At 43.0% G+C, this 22,617-nt stretch overlaps 1 protein-coding gene across 1 annotated transcript; it reads right to left on the bottom strand.

Moving 5' to 3' along the window:
* Nucleotides 1-11,286: 11,286 nt before the first annotated feature.
* On the bottom strand, nucleotides 11,287-20,801 carry SPATA2 (spermatogenesis associated 2). Its single transcript, XM_065414912.1, has 3 exons — nucleotides 20,732-20,801; nucleotides 15,274-15,701; nucleotides 11,287-12,568 (listed from the first exon to the last, which is right to left on the bottom strand). Exons 2-3 carry the CDS (start codon nucleotides 15,589-15,591, stop codon nucleotides 11,315-11,317), a joined length of 1,572 nt encoding a protein of 523 aa, XP_065270984.1. The 5' UTR covers nucleotides 15,592-15,701; nucleotides 20,732-20,801; the 3' UTR covers nucleotides 11,287-11,314.
* Between the last annotated feature and the right edge of the window lie 1,816 nt (nucleotides 20,802-22,617).

Below are 22,617 nucleotides of genomic sequence, written 5' to 3'. Positions count from 1 at the left end.
TTGCTGGACCCTATGTAGATTTGGGCTGGTTTCAGCCAGCTCTTTAATTATCCTATTCATTCCGCCCCAAACAGCAAGGTGATACACACACCTCCTGTCTGCTGTGACGTTCCAGGAGCAATGTTCACCCTTTTGCACCCCCTAGTTAGCAATGCCACATACAGAGGGAAACTGAGGCATGCCTGGGATTCATAAAAATATTACAGAAAATTCCCACTTCATCACAGGGAGTTTATGGATATGGATATCGTTTTCTATCCCCTGCATAGAAAATGGTGTGACTATTTCTGAATGAAACAAAGGTGCTGAATGTGTCCATCACGACATCCTGCTCACACTTTCACTTGGTGGATTCAACACAAGGGGATAGTAACGGTCAGACCCTAGACTGCAGGAGTAGGTAGGATACTGTGACACTTAACATAATTATACTTTACACAGCAGGCATTGAACAAGAAGAGAAAATTTAATTCCTGGTTGCAGCTAGTGGAGTTATACCAGAGCTGAATTGGGTCCAAAGGCTTTTGGGCTCAGCTACCAGGATCTGGGTACCTACAACCTCCCTTCCCTTATGAAGCAGGGTTTGTGTTTTAAAAATAGGACACCACCGCATTTATTAGCAACTCTCAGTGCTCACTGTAGTACATACAGCAATGCATTTGTCATGCTCTATTTTGCACCATTAAAATTAACTAGGCTCCAAACTGGTAAAATCTTCACATCAAACACACTAAAACACCACGGGCTTGGGGACTGCAGATGATTTGTGTGTGTATGCGCATACCTCTGAAGCATGCCCGTGATTTTTATGTCAAGCAAAAGCGAGTAAGATCAGAGATTTCAGTGTGTTTCAGATATTGGGGGTCAAACATAGAGGAATAAGAGTGAAAAGGGAACATTTTAAAACCTTGAGAAGTGTCTACATTTTTGCACTGCCTGGCAATGATCTCTGCTAACCTTGTGGAAGGAGACAGAGATGGATTTCAACAAAGTCTTGATGCTGGGACCTCTGGAGTTTAAACCGCCAGGGCTAAGGAAGAAGAAAGATGATAGGGATCCTGCAGACTATCTGTGCACAGAGGCAAAACAGAAGTGAGGGTGACATTTATCCAAGCCTGCACAAGGTCGTCCACACTACTTAAGACCCTCTCCTCTTTGTGAGAGGAGATATGGGCAGAATAGCTGCACCCGCTTGTGTGTTAACTTCTCACTCATTCTAATGTTTCTTCGGCTTAGTATCTGAAATACACTACTCTATTCTGCACACGCAAGCTCAAAATCCTCAGTGGGGGAAGGGAACAGAGACAGTGACAGCCCCTGCCCAGTACCAGGTAGTTGGTCAATGCCATACGCCAACCTTGCTCAGGAGTTCCACAGGAATTGCTCTGTACTCTTCGGGCTACAGCAAGAGAGGACTTGTGGCAACATCTTGTGGCCCTAAATTATTAATGCAGGTGTCTCAGGCATCACAGAAGAGAGCCTGGAAAGATTAGCATCTGATAATTATAACATACACAAGTATCTAATATGAGCAGAGAGAGAGCTTTCTGGAAAATCAGATCTCTTTGATTTCAAAGTATTTTTCCAATAGCTTTCCCCCTAAAGTCTCTATTTTTCACACTGGAAACAGTATTTCCTACATTGTAAAGCTTCCACTGTGTTGTCATTAACTGTTATCCTGTTCTCATTCCTTAAACGGAATTTCTCTCCTTCCCACCATTAATTATGGTCCACACTATGCAATTAATTCACTGCAGAAACCAAATAAATGTACCTTTTAGAAACTGGCCAGAACTGATATTACTCCCCTAAATCAGACTGTCACAGTGCTGTATACCTTCAACACGGAAACTGCTGTGCACAACTAGTAACTGATACCGGAGTGCCATCTATAGCTACTTTACAGCAAAGCAGAGGACATGCATACTAGCGTTGCCTCGATGGGATCTGATTTAAAAAAAGAGAAAAAGAAATAGGTGAATTTAGTACTGGTGAGAGGTGCCACACTGGCACCCCTGGAAAAGGGTTCTCCGTTGAGCAAAGTGTAGGTACACAGCAAAGCTGCCCCAACCCCAATCTGCAGCTGCCATCTCTAGAAGGGAGAGGGTAGGTCAGTCTCCATGGCTCATTCAGTCCCTGGCTTTTCTGCAGAAACATCTCAAAAAAGAGCTGATTACAGATGCCCATTAAGGCCAGAGGATTCCATCTTATCCTGCCAGATGACATGAAAAAGATGCTCCCACGGTGTCCTTGATTTTAGATGCTGGAATCAAACACAGGTGCCCCCAGCATAAGAAGAAATAGAAGTGGCAGTCTCCGCTTCATATAAAATCTCAATGCAGAGAAGATAACTGAGCCCCCCCACCCCACACACACACACCCTGGTTGCTAACATGACAGTTTTCCAAGGGGAAGTGGTGGAACTGAGTATTTGGTGAAATTTTACTGTGTTTACAGCAGTGTTAAGCAGATTTTAGGACCATAAAGGGTTAATCCTGCTCCCATGAATACAGTCTGACTAAATAGGCTTTGGACAGGACATATAGGGTAGGTAGAATCATTGTCCCTCTCAGCTCCTGTCACAGAGTAAAATAGCATTAGTTATGGCCAGTGAATCCAGATAGCCACAGACCTACCGGTCATGCCCTTCCCCCAGGCTGCCATGGACAGAGGCATCAACAAGCTGTGCTCTACACACCCCTACCACAGTCTCTTTGGGCTGAGACACCCACCGCCACCACAAAAAAATCCACTATTTCTCTTCTACTACAGGCTTTCTATAGCCCTAAGTATTTAGGCCATAAACTGTAACACTACACTATGTGCCTGGCTCTACCTGATAATACATCAATATCTTAAAAAAAATTCACTGCCCAGACCCTCAGGGGACACAGACACACCTGGTGTGGGCAAGCGAGCTTTACTGGGGGGGGGGGAGGGGGAAGAAGAGGGAATGTCTTTTTCTCCTCTCAGTCACAGATTGCCACTGAGAAGTTCTACCAGAATATACACTGGTAGTCTAATCAGAGTCTCAGGGTTATTTAGTGTCCATGCCCGCTCACTTTTTGCATCTTTGCTAAAAAGAAAATCCATTGTGATGAAAAACTAGGCTGAGACTCACCAAATTCACTTCACAAAGGCATCAGAGGGTAACTTTTCATCACTATTGCCTTCATGCAGATTTGGACCAATGACCCACAGGTGCAAGGTTCTATATGTTTCTTGTTCATTCTCCATTTGCCATCTCCTCTTCTTGGAGAATCTTAGAGGCACCCTGTCTTCCAACAGAACAATTTACGTGCTAAAGAGTAAAGAGACAGATTGTTTAAACACGGAATAAGTCACAAAACATTGACTAGTTTTCAGGCCATAAGGGCTCCTGTACTGATTGTGGATACTGAAGGGGAAGCTACTGCAAAGAGGTCTTATGTGAAGGTGCTTCTTTGATAAATGACGGGGCCATGCAACCACTAACCCAACTGCTGTTCTGTAACAGCTGGCATTTCAAATCAGACACAGCCCACTATGAAAATATTACACATATACTGACGTGTAAGGTTATAGTACAGGGGCGGGCAAACTTTTTGGCCTGAGGGCCACTTAGGGTTTCGTAAATTGTATGGAGGGCTGGTTAGGGGAGGGAGTCGTGGCCCGGTCCCCACCTCCTATCTGACCCATCCAAACCCACCCCCCCCTCCGTTCCCAGACAGCCCCTCTGGGACCCCTGCCCCATCCACACACACCCGCTGCCTGTCCCCTGACTGCCCCTGGACCCCCGCTGCCCCATCCAACCCCTCCTCTCATTCCTGACAGCCCCCCCCGGGACCCCTGCCCCATCCAACCACCCCTTCTCCCTGTCCCCTGACTGCCCCATCCAACCCCCCCCTCCTTCCTGACTGCCCCCCAGAACCCCTGCCCCCATTCAACCCCCCATTTCCCCCCCGACCACCATCCACACCCCCACCCCCTGACCACTACCCTGAACTTCCCTGCCCTCTAGCCAACACCCCCTGCTCCCTGCCCCCTTACCGCGCTGCCTGGAGCACCGGTGGCTGGCGGTGCTACAGCCACGCCGCCCGGTGGTGCTACAGCCGTGCCGCCCGGCTGGAACTGGGCCACGCTGCCGCCGCCACCACTACGCAGCTCAGAGCACCGGGTCAGGCCGGGCTCTGCAGCTGCGCTGCCCCAGGAGCTCACAGCCCGGCCACCCAGAGCATTGCGCTGGCAGCGGAGTGAGCGAGCTGAGGCTGCGGGGGAGGTGGGACAGCCGGGGAGGGGCCAGGGGCTAGCCTCCCAGGCCAGGAGCTCGGGGGCCGGGCAGGACGGTTCCGCATGCCGGATGTGGCCCGTGGGCCATAGTTTGCCCACCCCTGTTCTAGTATTAGAATATTCTCATCTCTTCAAGCAAGCACACAAGCTTATTAATAAACAGTTGCTTTCTACACTTCACCCATCATTCCTCTTTGAACTACTCCATTGGATTTTAAGAGTACCTGTTTTAAACAGAAATATTACGTAACACCTGAGTGAAGGAGTGGTTTTAATGAGATCAACTCCTCACTTCAAATCACATACACATAGAGATTTATGCTAGACCGAGCCTGCATTTCCTTTGGGACCTTTCCCTTCTCCAGCAGCGATATGTTGTATTTATCAACATTAGAGAGTTGAAAACTTTGTGTGTTTTAGCAACTGGAGAGCCTTCAATATTTGCCTCTCTATGGCTGGGTGTTGACTGTTTCCTACAAGGCTGTCAGAAAGGGTGTCAGTGCTGGTGTCTAATAGTGTTCCTAGCATACGCTAAGGACTGGTGTGTTATCCCGATCCTTCTTGTGATTAGTAGTAGATTAGCAGATACCGGACCACGCAAGATACAAATACAGAGTGCTTTCTTTCTACAGTGCACAAGGGATGGATTGAGATGTGTCAATCACAGACCATGTGGGAGTAGGCCAGGCAGCTTGTGGGGATTCTCTCTCTCCCCCTCCTCTCCTACAAGGAGGTTCAGCTTGAATATAACTAACGTCCTGTAAACAGGCTGTTACTTTTAGACGTGCTGCTTGGTAGCAGCTGTTTTGATTATCCGGGTTTATAGCTTACATATGCCTCTGGCAACAACCTCAACTAGGTCACTCCTGGAGCTCATAGTCTAGCCTAATTCGAAAGTAAATAAGAGGGTAGAATTTGTGCATGTGCAATGATGAGATGTGCAATATTGCCTCTAGTCAGAAAGAGAACAGTTCAACAATACTGATAACAGCAATTTGGTTTACAATAGTGTAGTGTAAAACTCTTAGACAGGATAGTTAAAACAGAGCTTCTTGCAAAGAAAGGAATGCAAATAAAATGGGCCCTAGTTAGGGGAGGCAAAAGTTTCCTTTCCACCAAAAGGAATATTATTTGTAAGTTGAGCCAGAGCCTTCCCTTTCCCTCCCCCAAGCATGCTTGGCTCCTGTCCCCAGAAGCTGGCTTTGTCTCACTCCCTGCCCGGCTGCCAGGTAGAGTGGCCAAACGTGCCAGGGAGTGCAGGGAGCCGGCACACTGCGAGAAGGACAAAGCCACACCCCACACACACAGGTAACGTGTAGGGAGGGGAGAGCGCACTCCTGCTGGAGTGTCTGGGTTTTAAATATTACAAAGTTGGCTACCCTAGTTGAAGATGAAAGTCTCCTCTGGGAAGAGTGCTGAACTTGTAAGCCATTTCCAAAGCAGGGAACAGGGTAGGCCCCAACTGGCAACAAGTAGCTGGAACGCTCATCGTACTAAACATCTCAGGCCTGCTATTGCACCACTGAAGCTAAGGGGAGTTTTGATATTGTCTTTGATGAGAATGGGATCAACTGAAAACTCACTGCAAGGAAAATTGCTAAATTTCTGGAAACATAGTTCGGAAAACAATCTGAATTCTCACCGTAAAGCAGGAATTGCTTTGATAGAAACTAGTCACAGAAAATGTGCACCTTAAACTGAAAATTACAGGAACAGTAGTAGTCTGACCTTGGGCCCCCAGCACCCAAGAAAGGAGCCTATTAGTAACTAATAGACACTGTTAAGATAATTAACATTTGATCTACCTTGAGCTAACTATAATTTAGGCTTCAGTGGCTTCCAGATTCCTAATGTGTGAAGAAAAAATCCTTTTTGATTCCAAGCAATTAACAAAAATAAAACAAACAAATTAAAAGTGAGCCTTGAGGTAGGTTTTTATTTTTTTCTAAATTGGGCCCCATCTTCCCCACCCACATTGCTATCATATACACCCTGAAATAGTCAGGGCCTGTGCCCACGACTCCACAAGAGTTTATTTCACTCTCGTAGCCTCACACGGGCAGCCCAACCTTCCATGTTGCTTCTCTGACTTTGGGTTTGTCTTCACTGCAGAAAGTTGTGTGTGTTCTTAACTCAGGATAGCAGCTCGATTCAACCCCAGGCTCCCCTACAGGCTTTAACTCGAACGCTAACCCAAGTTGCCTTGTCCTCACTGCTATTTTAACCAGAGTTAGCTAATTGGGGTTAATAACCTGAGTTAAGTACATGCTTCCTCCCTCCCCTGGTGAAACACACTCTTTGCCACACAAGCTACTAGCAGCTGTTAGCTGCTCCACAGCACCGGTACCTGTAAAGCCATACTAGAGAGTTTGGTGTGTTATTGCCTAAAGGTCCCAACAATCTGAACTGGGTTGCTGGGCACAGTATAAACATAGATTTTGTTCCTATCCCAAAGTTCTTACGATGCTGTAAGGAGCAATATTATCTTCCACACATTACCAAGTGCTTAGAAATTTATTAAGTAAGCCTATTAGAGAAAGGAGCTGCTCCCTGGCTCTACCACTCGTCTCCCCACAACCCTGTAAAACCTTAACCATATAGTGTACATACAGGTTTTCATGGTTTCAGAACAAAACTACCACTGAAGGATCCTCAGCATCACACCTACACAGAGCAAAGGGTCAGACAGATTACCTGATCCAGTCATTTGTGCCTTTGTACTCTGGAGCACAATGAGGCAATTGCCATGAGGCTAGTGCATACAAGCAGAAAGTTATTTTAATTGAAAATGGACAGGGAAGGGAAATAGCAAATGGAAGAGGCCATTGCCAAAAAAATGTTTTCAAGATGGGTACAACTGTAAAAAAAACTAGTGTAATTATAAAGAACAGATAAACAGTGCATTCAAGTTAAAAGCTCTCTCACAAGAATAAGCACAGATGTCTTAAAAAATCTGACCTTAAAGAAATATAACAAAATTATATAATTTTCAGAATTAGGTGTAGAACATCCTTTCCCCCCCCCTAAAAAAAATCTAAGAGCATTCTTAGCCTGGCTCTCTTGCTATCTACGTACTGCAATAATTGACACATTAGAGAAGTATGATCCAATGCTCAATTACTTTAAAAGGAAGCTGGATCATAGCCTAAATAGATACATTTGATATGTTACCTTACTGTGTCTAACTCCCGCCTTTGTCTCTCACTCAGAGGCTCAGCATGCTGGCAACATCATAATCACCACAGAGATCAGATCAGTGAGATCTAAAAATCTCTTCAATATTCTTTAAAAAGAGGCAACTATATTATAGCCTTTAGCAGATACTGTTGGATATTTTTCAATAAAACACACTAGGTGCTTAGAACCCAGAGAGATATCCTCCATAGAATACCTTTAGAGTGCAAATTACACAAGCTGTCAAGCTAAACTACTTGACAATGTGTCTTAACTTTTATCAAGGCAATAAAGGAAGCAAAACAAATTGAACCATAACCAGAAGTGTCAGGCAGTAAGAAAGTAACAAATTTTTTGTATATGCACTAGAAATACATTAGCTCTACATGCACAGAAGTCCAGGATGCGAGCCACTGCAAGAATGTTTTAGTTATACTTCTTGGGCCTGATCCTCCCAGACATGCATCTGGAACTCTGATTTCTCAAATGATCTGGAAATAAAGGGCTTGCAGTACTGGACCTCTACTGGTTTAAGACATTCACATAATAGTTTTAAAATGTATTCAAACCCAAAATCAGTCTAGTTTGGAATTTGGAAGATAGTTTTACTCCAAAACCAGTAGGATGCAGCCAACAAGCTCAACTCAACTGCCAAAAAAAGCATGTGAACAATTCCACTTATTTTACACAAAAGCTATAGCATATGTATGTACATCAGGAAGCTGATTTTAAAAGAAGCACATATGTCCTCATAATGGTGAAGTCAATCAAGTCTGACAAGTAAACTAAAGGAGGATCTCACACCATACATATCTGCTCTGTATATCCTATATAGTCTTAGAAAGCAATATGACAATCTTCACATTATGGACCAAGCAAAATCATGCTGCTAGGTTTCTAAAACAACTTTTTAAAGAGTCTACATTTAATGAGAAGTGTTCTGAATTTCATGAACTTGAGGCTCCTGGTTGACATACACTTACACACGAGTCAGTGCCCAAATTAGAAACTTTTGTGCAAAGTGTGTATGAGAGACATCTAAATGCACTCAACTTCCCCTCCCACCCTCCATAAAGACACAGGCCTTTAAGAGAAGGCTTCAAAACATGTTCAGATGTTTTAACAGAAATCAGATTCAAAACACCTGCATTTTAAGTTAGCATATATTTTACTGTCTCAATCACAGCAACCTCATACAGTAAAATACACAAAAAAATAGAGCATGGTATCACTTGCAATTCAACACAGTTTTGTACTACAGTATTCAATGACAGATATAAACACAGGACTTTTCCTTTTTAAAGCAAATATAGTAGTCCCTGCTATGTTCACTGTATAAGTTACGTGGCATCACAGTTTTAGTTAATTACTGTAGTGAAAGTAGCAATATGGAAGTTGAACTAGTGAACTAGAAGGTACATTGTATAGCAGCCAAAACAGGCGTGACACTTCAGAAAGATGAACAGAAAAACTACCAAAATGAGAGCCACCCTTACAGACTGTATTTTAGTAGTAAAATTGTTTTAAATTCTGCATTATATACATACTGTATCTACATGTGTTCTTTTTATACATATATATATATATGTATTTATAAAAAGCCATTAAGATTTTGAAAACCTTAACATCATTCACCTAAGCAATACTGAGCCTAGCCCAACGGTTCCCAAACTGTGGGTCACAATGCACCATTAGTACATGGGGTCACAGAGGATAGACACCATTTTGCTCCTGCAGCATGACCTTGCACATACAGTGCAGGCAAGGTCACAATGCATGGATGATGCCATGTTGTTCTACAAAATGGCATCCTCCATGCTATCTGGAGTCCTGGCAGGAAAGAATTCATTAAAATGGGGTCATGCCAACGAAAAGTTTGGGAACCCCTGCCGTAGCCTTCAGTCAGCAAGATAATACCTGCTTTTAACCTTTTCAGTTGCAGTCACTTGTCTTCTGATAGACAACCACATGCCATTTACTTTATTTCTTAATGCAAGTCAGAGTAGCCTCTCTCAGTCATCTATAAAATCAAGTTTCGCCTTTTCCTTTGTATATCTGACACACTTATGGCTAAAATATTTTAGTAAGTTTACAATATTAACCTATTTAATTCCGCTCAACCCAAAACAGTAAGAAAAAAATTGGTGACCAATCATTCATGCATGTTTTTCCACACAGTCAATGGACATTTGGGAAGGGGGAAAAAACAAAAACAAAAAAAAACCCTAGAATCAAACTGTTCAAAAATGTACTATTTTAGTGCAAAGTGGATTAATTTACACTTTAGATAATTTCTTTAGATATTGTAAATGTTTGATTCCAATACTCAGATTGAGTTTCCTAATATTTTGTCTGAATGTAAAAGAAAAAAATAAGAGGGGGCTCTTGCAGATTTTCTTTTCCCATAAGACTAAAGTCTGTCCATAGAAGATGTAGTTTAATTTATTACATGGTTTGACGGCCAAACTGTACAGCACCCTGCACAATGGAATCCTGGTCTAGGACTAGGGCTCCTAGGCATGATAGTCATACAAATAAACAATAAGTTGTATTGCCTGATTCACGTCTACAACGCATGGATTTACTCCAATGGGAGTCAGACAAGCTCTGTGAATTTTAATCAGATCACTGCCTTGGCAGCTGAGGTACGCTATAGACTTCGGAGTGGATTTAGATGCAGGGTATCATCTATGCATACAAAGCTCCCATAAGCATAAGGGAAGAAAATGTGCACTCAGGCCCAAAATCCTGCCGTCCTTACTCAGGTAAGACTCCAATTAATTTAGAAGAGGTGTCTCCTGTGTGAGAGCTTTGGGTGCTTTAAAGAAGGAAGCAAAGAAAACAAAAAAAAATTTCTGAGCCAATCATATCAGTCTGCCACAGTGACGGTAGTAAACCATGAAATACAGTACAAGTAAACAAAAAATTTAAAAAAGGGAAGCCATCTGAACAAATAACCAGAGAGGCTTCATAGTTCCATAATGATTTTACCACTTTTAGAATTCAACATATTGAATCTATTTATTAAAAAATAAACTGTTTCCAAATCACCTATTTACAGTACAAAGAATGGGATTTAATACATGTGCAACAGAAAATGAATAAAATCAGTACTCAACTGGAAAGACAACACTCCAGGCATAATTTAAGTGACATGTATACAGATTCACCTTTTAAAAATACCACACAGTAAAAACCAGTAGGATGGTATTGGCAACACTAGAAAATAAAGCAGGAACTCTCTTCAAATTCAGATTGTATAAGCTTGAGATAAACATCTTGGGGGATGGAAGGGAGAAGGAAGAGACGTGAAGAGATGTCCTGGTGTTTACATTTTAGAGCTCAGGAAATGCAGCCAAACTCTTCAAAAATTAGTCCTTTTTGGCAACCAAGCAATTTGCAAATACTTCCTCAAGTATTTTAAAGTTTCCCTATCAAAACAGACAGTGATTTCACAATACACTGAAAATGCTGCTCTTAATTTCTTGATTTTATACTCTGATGTAGTTTTATTTGGGTGAGGCAATAACTGCAATGTAATAACAAAGGTGTGGTGTCACTTAAAGTGCAACAGCTGCCAAGTTTGAAAGGAAAATGTGCTCTTCTCCCCCATCTAAATTGAAAAGCAGTTATCAAATAAGAATCACCTAAATGGTAGCAGCATGAACTCTAATGTATACGCAGCATTTGTGAAGCCACTAAAAATGAAACTGGCACCTAATCATTGAAATGTATTTCCAAAAACTGGACACATCTTTTTTTTTAAATATTTATATATAAAGAGGTCAGGATCATATTTGTTACCAGTGAAATCAGTAAATTCCATGTGTTTTTAGCCCTTGTTTCTCCCCTCAAACACAGAATTTCAAGTCTATCTATAAACAAGATGGGGCAGCTGGGTTGATTTATAGTTTAATTGATTGTTAGGCAGGAATCTGTGTAGCTCACTCTTTCTACAGCAGGGATCATAATAGTAAGCATTGAGGCAAGCATCACATGAGACTTTTGAACAGAACGTGCATGTGTTTGCAGCTCCAGATCGGTTACAGAAGCCACAGCGCAGGGTGCCTGAAGGCTTGGATTTTGAACTGAGCTGAGCAGCTCGCTCTTGACTCTGAGTCTGTAATGCATACGGAGATTTCTCTCTTAAAGCAGAGCCAGGAGACAAGCTATCATTTGGAATTGTTTTGATTGAATAACTGCTCTGTTTCACTGCTGGATATTCCTGCCTATAGATGAGCAGATTGTCACACTTTTGGCAAACAGAAGCGCCGCAAGTTATGCCACAATTCTGGCACTTCAGGGAAGTTGTCTCTTTGGCTAGATGCGTACGTTTGTGGTAAATAGGATTGGCATCATTTCTTATTAGCCATACATCAGGTTTACTAACGTCTTGTCTTTTAAAATTTAACACACTTCTAGAATCAGGATCGGTATATAAGTCTAAGTCTTCTTGAGCAGAAAAATAGGAGTTGTAGGGGACATTTGTTCTCAACATGCCATTGGGATGGGATGAAATTGGCAGAAATTCATCTGAACACCCATGTGGAGAGCTTGACATAGTAAGAAGAGATGGTGATGGACGTATTATTTCATCTTTAATGTCATCTTCTGTATCAACCAAAATTGGTTCTTTTCTGAGACTCAACGAAGTCATCAATGGTGGTTTCTTGTTTTCCCAATAGCTGTCATATGTATCCACGGATTTAGAAGGCTTGCTTACTTTTGGCTTGAAGTAAACTTTAGAGGCTCTTTCACTAGCAGATTTCTGAAGAACCATGCGTGCCATAGAAGTGTTCAAGTTTTCTTTGCATTCTGTGCGCCGTTTCATAGCTTCTGAGCAGCCTCTAACATCTTCATTGCTATTTTTTCGCTCATTTACAACATCAAGCTCCAAATAACCTTTATCCTTCACTTGCAAGTGAATTTCAAGCAGTTGTTCACACTCTATTTTTGCCAAAAAGAGTTCAAATGAAACCATTTTCACTTGGAAGGCATCAACCAGCTCTTTGAGCTTATACATGGTTCCCAGTTCTTGGACATACCCCATGTAGTTCAGAATCTGTCTTACATCCTCCTCAGGTAGTGTGGACTTTACATAATAAACAAAAGGTCCCGTGTAGGTCTGGAAGGGGGAAAATAAAGGAAAGTTAAGTTATAACCTCAGTGGCAGACTAGATGCTCAGACACTACAGTGCTGGGTACAATATAGGTACCTTGTTAGTCCTATCTAATCAACCTCTGATAATCAAAGACTACATGTACTCCATGAAAGTTGAACCCAAATTCTGCAGCTCTCCTGTTTGACAGACTAAAAATTCTGCATCAGCTTCAGATAAATCCAAAAAAGGAAGGTTTTGCTTAAATTTGAAGACAATATGATCAGCATGTAATCCTCTTGTTATTATATTGTTTATTTTACGCTTCCCTTAAATATTCCAGTTTTAACGTACCAGAAATTGAATTTACAACACAACTGCACTGTACAAGCTTTGGTGGGGGAAAGATGGAGGTTTCAGAAGTGGGTAGCAGACAGCTAAATATTTAAGAATCTTGTGGCCATATTGGGAACATGGGATCACAAAATTAACTGGATGTTTCTGCTAAAGCAGTCAGTGAAATAGTTAATGTTGACATTAAAATCTTATCCGATTTCAAACTTAAATGTACTGAAATGAACAGTGTTAGTTCAAATCTCAGCAAATACTTCAGGATGTTTGCAGACTGGAGAGGAGAGTGCTGCATTGGTTTATGCTGTTCACATTTCAAAGGTTTTCTTCATACTATATGTGCTTGAAACATTTTTAAATGACAGTTCATATTTGGAGGAAGGATGGATTTTATAGCAAATTTTGCAGCCATGAAGCATTGACAATAATCTGTGCTTCAGCTGCCCTATCTGTAACGGAGGTAACATTGATTACGTGCATTTACAAATTGCCTCAGATGAAAGGTGCTTCACATGCTAATAATTATTAAGGACAGAAAATCCCTCAAGAGGAGCAAGTCTCCTGGGAAAGAAGTTAAAAATACAAGCCTAAGATGCAACACACATGTACATACAAGTATGTTCTAGGGCAGTTTTTACAACGGCCTATTAGGTACACTCTCTCTTTTCTAAAAATCCAAGGCCATGGGAGATTCCCCGCCCTGAGAAACTCAATGAGCACTTGCTCACTGATTCAGACAGAAAAACACAGCAGCCAAATGTATCATTTGCAACTTTGTGAAACACTGTCCCAAACTTATCTTTTATGTTTGGGAAACAACTGACCTTTCTTCTGAACTGCTTAGCTTAATGCAAATATCTGGCCAGGGATAATCATAACATTTTAAAGCAGAGAGTTCACTCAAATCAATTTGTACAACATGCTTATAGTTTTTCTTTCAGATGAGTATGTGTCAAAAAGCTAATGAAGACATAAGTGTCTCACTTCAAAACTTACTAGTATTATTTTTTTAAACAAAATCTCAAACGTTGAGCTGAGGTGTAGCAGTGGGTTAAATATTTCAGTCTGAGCAGAGCTAACAGCCATCAATATTGTTGACAAAATTGACTCCAAAGAGGATAATGGTTTACAGTGTTTGATTTGGAAGGTACATTCTACATTTTCTTAAGTCTTAATCATGTTTTACATGTCAAGAGTCTACAGTAAGGCTTGTGGGGGATGAGGAAACATATGGATCCATAAGAAATATCCCTTGTGATGCAACATAGCTGAGATGTTTGCTCTGACTGGAGTTCAAATCCTATATTGGGTCACAAGTGGAAATGATTTGGCTCTGTCAACCTTGTACATGGTGGTAAAAAGAATGACAATACATGACCAACATCTACATTGTTAGCATCCCAAGAGGTGCCCTAGACTGGAATAGTCAAGATCTAAGCTGTCAGGACTTCAGTGCAATGAGAAAGTAGACCTATGGAGAGTTCTACTAGTCTGGAATAATTCCCCCCCTAAAAGATGTAATAGAAACTACTGGTTGCACAGTGCATTTTTTTTTTAAAAGGACACTGTCAAATAGTTTAGTGTATAGAAAAATGCTTTGTAAGGCTATATTAGAAGTATTTATATGAAACTTTCAAAAACAATTTTCTGTCTGGATTTAAAATGTCACCTGTAGTGTTCACAACTCAAACACTGCAGCTTTGATCCAGTAGAAATGAGAACTCAAAGACAAGACAAACTCAAAACTGGCAGTGGAAGAGAAGCTAACTAGTCTGCTTCCATGATCTAAACTGAGCTATATGCAATTATTAAACAAATAGCACAGATGATGAGAAGTATATTAGGCTTTTAAAATACTATCAATCTCAAACAAAGACCCTGACACAGGTAAAGAATTTGAAAGGACATTTAAAAAAAAAAAAAAAAATCAAGGTTCCATGTGATCAGGAATGAAGAAAGATGTTCTTAAAGCAAACTAAAGAAGTTTGCTTGCCAGTGTGAAATGAGTTGAGGTTTCCAATCCAATTCCTGGTAAACAAGTGTCCACTTCACAAAACACCACACATTGCAATTAGTGCTAAATTAATAGCAGTTCTGGCAGAAAGGGCAAATATTGAGTGAACTTAGAAGTCAACTATCCATTCACCCTAGTGGTATTCCCTCGCTGTCAAAGTCAGGATACAACAGTAGGCCAGTGGGAGGGAGCGGAAGGGGGATGCTTGCACTGATTCTGCCTGTTTTATGGATACAGAGAGGATTTCAGACTCCAGGACTGCCTATCTGTCACCTTTCAGCAACGCAAAAAATATTCAGGAATAAAGTTAGATGAAACTACAAATCATTGTTCTAATGTATTACCACCACATGTGAAACTTCTTACCTTTATAGTTTTGAATTCCTTCTTCCAAGGGTAAAGAAAGAGATTAATTCCTATCATCTCCAGCATAGCGAATGCAGTATGGAGAGAACGTAAATTTGAGGATTTCAGGGATCTTAGTGAATTTTCAGCCATCTCATAAAATTTAATCAACCGGAATCTATAAAAGGGATCAATCTTGGGAAGGCAGAGTAAGGCTGATGCTGCCACTCGCAGATATTCATCATTAACAGGGCGCTGTTTGTTGTCAGAAGCATTCAATTTGGATTCATGGAACTGTACATACTTCTTAAATAAATCGTCTTTATATTTCGTATCCATTGAAATAGGACTTTGGCTCACTCTTGGGTGGCTACCTCGTCTCTTCCATGGTTATTCTGCAACAGACGGATTACTAAGCCTTTTACAAGTTTTCAGTAATCGTGATTCTTCTGGAATAAAAAGAAAAAACAAAGACATGTCATTACAGCTGTACTACTCCAGCATGCCTGTAATTTCCACATACCCACAGGAGCCTGCGAAAGTGTGCACAAAGCAGTGGATCCCAACCACAAACTCTTCAGGCTTCTGTAACCATGTAATAGGTGTACTGGTCTTTTGGTGCCCCATGGAGAGCCCTTCACAGACATTATACACTCCTCTCCAACTGCATCCTAGAACAAAGCCAAGCCAGAGACTGATATAGACATTTGTGAGTTAAATCCCAGCAATGAGTCCACAACAATTTCCCCAAGTCCCATCTGGTTCTTTGAGCCAAGGCAGCCTTAGCCCCAAAGAAATTAGGTGCACATGAGCCTAAAGAGAGCAGAGATGCTTTTTGGTCCATAAGAATAGAATGGTTTGATGACTAAAAGCAAGGGCATGGTGCGATGAAAACAAAGTGACCTGTTTATACTGTTCTGGGGGCTAATGAGTTAAATTGCATGAAGAGAACTATAATCAGGGACTATTAATCTATTATTTTGCTTTCTCCAGAAAAAATATATAAACAACATGAACTGCTCCAAAAGGGTTCTTTCTACTTAACTCGGACTTCTGCTGTGATTCTCTCTAACTGCATGGACTGCACAGCCCAGCACTCTAGTCTTTCTAGCTGTACCTTATCTGTGAGCCTCTGTGTGCCACTGATATCCTATCCAGCTGTGTATATCCTACCCTGCCAAGGAGGTGGGGCTGTTCGATACTCATCTCACAACTGTGAAGAGTTTGCATGCAACTGAACAGGAGGCAGTGGGCAGCAAGTGGCACAGCCAAGATTTTAACCTGAAACTTGCAGTTACATCAAAAAGCTGGGATCCCTACTTTTAACAGCTAGTATGGGCCCTGCTTGGACCTGTTATGCTGGTGTAGTACAAAACCTTCGTTACTTAAGGTTTTTACAAGTGTACTAATATGTGTGTTTCTACTTTAGTGACTTGATGTCTCCTGCATAGGCAAGCCCTTTACACTGGCTTCCAAATGCTACCAAAGCAGAGATGTATTTGTGTTGCCCTGAAGTCATCCAGATTCTACAGAATACAACCTCTTATTTTTAAAGAAAGTACACGTCTAGTCCTTATGGCTGTGAAAACCTCCCAACTGTGAGCCAAATGTACGTCAATGGAGTATTGTCTTTCTGAGTCTGCAGTCAGCCTAAAACAATGACTCAAAAGTGTAAACTCCCCAACCCACATTAAGCCCATGTAAATGCCATCAGTAATTATTCAGTTGCTGATCATTTTAGCAGATAGGAATGAAGCCGGGGGGGCGGGGGGGGGAGGGGGAGGGTTAGAATTGCTGCTGGACAGAAGATGCATCAGGAAGATGTTAAGGAAGAAGAAGAGGAGGGGGGGAAAAAGAGGACGAAGGAGAAACAAAGGGCAGAAATTTCAATGGTCCCAAATTCAAGAATATTCTTTCACCAAGTAATGCTGAATACAACAATGAGGAAGTGAACAAACAACAAGCTAGAAGTTGTGTACAAGCGATCTTTGTGCAAGCTTCCCTCTTGAAATCAGTGAGAGTTCTGCTGGGAATTACAGGGAATATGGAGTCCTAAATTCATATCTCAACCCAAGATCCATAAATAAAAATGCAATTGAGTCTTCTCCACAAGATGAGAAGTGTGCACAGTCTCCACTGCCCCTTCCCTAAAGTTATTTCTTTATTTGTATAAAACAGAACTGGACTAAAGCAGCAGAATGCCACTACTCAACCACCACCTCCCTCCCAAATTAAATAATTAGGCTATGCAAAAGAGCTCTGATTGTTTCCAATCAACTGGGACTTTCAAACCAGTCTGGATAATAGATTTAAAAAACAGGGAACAATCCTGCACTAGAATGGAGCTGGATTAGATATCCTAGCCTCCATCTCTATTTTCAATAATTGTATGATACAGCAGCTTTGTTTCATGAATGGGGCATTACGATTAGGAAGTCCCCTAAAGACAAGTAAGTCCTTTGTAAAGATCTTATGAACTGTGACATTCATAATCATCTCCAGCTCCCATGACTTGCCATTTGTGGGCATGCCAGGGTTCACCAGCTCATGTCTGAAAATCAAAATATGAGACAAACTCTGTCTACACTGCACACCTTACAACAGCGTGGCTGTGCCACTGCAGCCGTGCCATCGTAAGGTGCACAGGGTAGCTGCTCTTTGTCACCAGGAGAGAGCTCTCCCGGTGACAAAATAAAACCACCTCCAACAAGGGGCAGTAGCATTGTCACTGGGAGCACGACTCCCACCAACGAAACACTGTCCACATGGGTGCTTTCCGTCGTTAAAACTTGTTGTTGTTCAGGGGTTTGTTTTTTCACACCCTGAGCGACAAAAGTAACAATGAAAGTGCCAACGTAGACAAAGCCTTAAACAGAAGCCAACAACTTTCAAGAGAACTCTTGTTTTACCTCTCAGCATTTACAGCTTAATTCCCTGAAAAATCCTATCTTTAACAGCTCACTAATCAGCAGGTGGGTTCTAACAGGTGTTAGATGGCAACAGTTTACTTTCAACCATACATGGTTACAGTACTGATAAGAAATCCAGTGCACAAATAAACCTGGTTGTATAGCAATGACTTTACCTGGCTCAGAAGATTGTTAAAGAATATTGAGCCCTTTCCTTGCAAGTCACTCACTGAAAGTTGTAACATCTCGTGGCTATTTGATAACCTACATACTATGAGCTGTCATCTTAGTCCAGTTCCTAGTGGACATAAAGAAAGCCACTAATATATCTGTCCCCCTTTATCACTGAAAGTCTCAGCACAGAAATAAAAAAAATGAATGGGCATAGAGATTCAGCGTCCCTTTCAATCCAAGGAACATTTACTCTAGCATAGAGGTGAAATACAGTCATAGCAACATGAGGAAAGTTTACAATATGCTGCTACTCATGCTGTCACCTTTATGAGGCTGAAATAGGATTTCAGTCTCTAAGGCTTTCACCAACACTTAAAAAAAAAAGAAGAGTATTGTATTGAGCACAAGAAAATGCTTAACACCACAAAAATGTTTTTGAATGTTAAGGCATCCTAGATTATGATTAAGTTTATTAAAAGACAGAAGCCTACAAGGTACATTCATGTATCACCCTCAATCAAAGCCATCACTTTGCTTATAAACTGCAGTATTTCAGTTAAGAAGTGTTGTCCCAGAAGTACTAAAACTTTTCAAATGACAAAGCTAAAGAAAGATAGCTGACATATTAAGCAGAATTATAAGACAATAAATGTGCCACCTTCAGAATTGTGATTACATTAGAAAAAGCTGAATTATCATTGCTCTGAAATTGCCAATCTATAGGGAAGTCAAATAATTCTGTCCCACTAAGAATAAATAAAACCCACGCAGTCTTACATTGGTCTTTAAAATGGTTTCTAAAGCATCTGACAAGAAAAATCCCCTGACCCACAGAAGAAAATCCCTCTGCTATTTCTGCCATAATTCTTAACTACTCAAATAGGTACCATTCAAAATATTCATTAGCTCTTTGAATCAGGACTTTATAAGAGGGATTCCTTGACCCAGACAGCGAGAACATAGCTTTCATATTACACTGAGCTACTCAGCATGAAATGTGGCTGAACCATCAAAATAATTTTACCACAAACCCACAGGCATATCCCCTGAATAGCAATTTGAGGTTGGAGGCTCATGCAACAGGGTCTCATCGAGCAGGCAGCTATTTTTTTTAAAAACCGAATTCAACTGAACCTATAAAATAAATTGATCCAGTGTACCCAGCTCAGTATAGCTTCTGAACCTATAGCTAATGGATTGAAATCCTGATCTAACCTGGCATCCTTCTCAATCCTGTTTCCATGATATGCTGTTTGGAAAAACCAAGCTCTCTCCCTCTCTCCTCACTTAACATGTTGCCAATTCTACATTTTCAAAGAAAGCATTCTCCTGGACTATTCTTCCACTGCTAATCATCAGCCAACTTTGCTGCTAATTCTGCCTCAGAGCCTTCCTGGGCCAGGTACAAAGTCAGGAAACTTTATTAGAAATCATTGCTGGCCTTCAGTTACCTGCATGGGCTCCTGTCCTCTCTGCTTCTTCTGAGTACATTTACACTCAAAAACCAACCACACACCACAGCATCAAGCCTCAGAGCTTGGGTCAACTGACTCAGGCTACAGAGCTAAAAGTAGCAATGCAGATTTCCCCCAATCGGTCTGGAACTCAAGCTCTGAGACCTCTCTCCCTCCCCCTGGATTTCAGAGCTTCAGCACATCTATACAGCTACCATTAGCCCGACAGCGTGAGCCCAAGTCTGTTGACTGGGCTTTGAGACTTGCTGCCATTTGGTGCTGGGGGGGGGGGGGGAGGAGAAGAGAGTATTTATTTATTTTTGCAGTGTAGATGTAGCCTTAGGTCCCTTTTCAAAACCTGCTGTGCATGAGATCGTCAATGGAAGAACCTTGTCTGTATACACTACATCGTGGCATTAGTTTTTTTCATAGATCCCAAGGCCAGAAGGGAACATTGGGATCACCTAATCTGACCTCCTGCACAACACAGGACATACAACTTCTCCACAATAATTCCATGGGCAGATCTTTACACCCGTAGGGGCATCTTCTCCCAGCCCCCCCTCCCCCGAGGAGGAAGTCTCCGATTACATTACTGGGGCTGGGGGAGGCCAAGGGGAGCCCGAGATCTCTCGGGCCCTTCTGCACCTGTGCTTGGCGGGGCTCTGCGCGACAGGGCTGTGCCTAGCTATACAAACCTCCCCCGGCTAGTGAAAGCGAAACCCAGAGCCCGCGCCCCGGGGACCCGCAGCGGGGCAGGCCGGGCACCCCGCACCGGTAGGCGCATGAGAGCCGGGCGAAGCAGGGGTCCGACAAGGACCCGCAGCGCTTATGACCCGGAGCCACCCGCGGGCAGCCGAGAGGGACCGCCCGGGGAGGGGGAGCTGGGACAGGGCCCTGCTCCCCCTCGGGGTTCTCCCCAGCTGGGGCCGCCTCACTCACAGCTTGCAACGAGGGGAAACCGGGTCCGGGTCGCGCGACCAGCCGCCGCTACCACCCGCCTGCAGGAAGCCGCCCGTGCCCCGGATACAGACCCCCGTCCTCCCTCAAGCAGCCGGAAGTGACCCCTGTGGGGAAGCATAAGGACCCGGAAGAGCTTTGGCGCATGCCCACTGCTCTCGGGAAGGAATCGACAGTAGCCTTAGGTCGTAAGGCAGCTCTCCGCTCCTCTCTCTTACCCGTCCCCGTCCCCCCCAGCGAGGCAACCGCATGCCCCTCTGTCCAGCCGAAGCGAAACAGCGGCAGCCACAACCCGGCAGCAAATCAGTTTAGAGCCAAGTGACGTAATACGGTTGCATGTTCTCATTGCGCATGCGCCGCTCGTGGACCGTATCTCGCGTGTGATGTCATAGAGAAGGATTTAAAGGGCTAGAGTAGCCTCTGGCAGGTTTTCTCCTGCCCTGAGGGCTCTCCCTATAGGCCTGCAGGGTACCTGGGGCCTGGCTACCCCGTCCAGCAGGGCCTAGGCTGGAAGTGGCCTGCTGAACAAAACTGGGCTTTTCACAACAGGGCGAATCGGACGGCAGGGCACTGATTGTCCTGGGACGTGCCTGGCCAATGCCAGCCCAGCTAGAACTAGAGTCCAGTTCAGCTGGAGCCTTGTTTGGCGAGGGTGCAGTTGGATCAGGCTTTGAGGCACTGGCTAAGGGCTTGTCTACACTATAACATGTAGTTAACTTAAGTCTACATACAGCCACAGCAGTAATTAAAGTGGTGTTTTACGTCCACACTATGCTCCTTCTGTCGATGGTGCGCATTCCCCCCAGCAGTGCTTCCACTGACTGAAGTGGGGCATTGTAGGGCACCGACTGCTTGAGCACTCCCCCACTCCGCCCCTGGCTGACAGCCCGAGCTGCTGGCCTGGTGCGGGGCTCACAGGTGGAGTATGGGGCTGGCAGGTTCCCTGCAACACAGCAGCAGCCCTGGGAGCCTCATCTGCAGGCAGGATTCTTGGTGCTGCTAGGCTACCAGCTCCAGAGCAAGGAGCCTACCAGCAATGAAATTGAGTCCAGCTGTCAGCCTTGAAGGGACTGACAGCCAACAGGCGATTTAAACAACACAGTGTCTACAAGGACATTGTATTGCCCTAACTACATCGACCTAACCGGAGCCTCTCACAGAGGTGGAGTTATTAAATCGGTGTAGTGGGCAATTTACATCAGTGGGAGCAACATTGTAGTGTAGAAACTTACAGAGTTAGGTCAACGTTAGCTGCCTTACATTGACCTAACTCTGTAGTGTAGACTAGGCCTCAATGACTGATAAGCTCCTCAGAGGCTTTGCAACCAATGCCTCAGAATAGGACAAAGTTGCCACCCCACAGAATCTACCTTGAAAAGTAAAGGCTGTCTCCGAGCTTGGACCTGGCCACCTGTGGATGATTTAACTGTCAGAAAATAGTCAGGGGTGGAAAAAAATCCGGGGAATACTTTTAAAGTTTTGACCTGGTTTACTGGTTGCTGCATGACCTATGCTGCACAGAGATCCAGAGAGGAGGATGAGCTTTGGTCAGTCTACAGCTATAGGTTCCAAAATTGCCAATGCATTACCAATGCTATGTATTCAAAGAGCGTGGTTCAGGACCCCAAACCATGAGACTTGAAAATAAGTGGGGGGGGGGGTAGTTTGCTTTTGGTTTTTGAGCTTTTAAGGTTCACGTCCTCCACCTTTTTCTAAAACCATGAGCTAGAAACATACTTTTAAATGAAGGGGCAGGAGGTTGGGGTGCAGGAGTGAGAGGTGCAAGCTCGGGAAAGGAGTTTGGGTGCAGAGGTTATATGGTCATACTGCACCTAATCTCATAGAATCCACTGGACATTTCATGAGTT

The sequence above is a fragment of the Emys orbicularis genome, chromosome 12 (genome assembly GCF_028017835.1).
Source record: "Emys orbicularis isolate rEmyOrb1 chromosome 12, rEmyOrb1.hap1, whole genome shotgun sequence".
Lineage (NCBI taxonomy): Eukaryota > Metazoa > Chordata > Testudines > Emydidae > Emys > Emys orbicularis.
The sequence above is the reverse complement of the archived record's forward strand: the minus strand, read 5'-3'. Positions and strand labels throughout refer to the sequence as shown.

Coding starts and splice junctions, on each gene's coding strand:
- SPATA2 (XM_065414912.1), bottom strand. CDS start 15,591: ATGGATACGAAATATAAAGACGATTTATTTAAGAAGTATGTACAGTTC. Junction 12,569..15,273: donor AGGAATTCAAAACTATAAAG/GTAAGAAGTTTC, acceptor TCCCCCTTCCAG/ACCTACACGGGACCTTTTGT.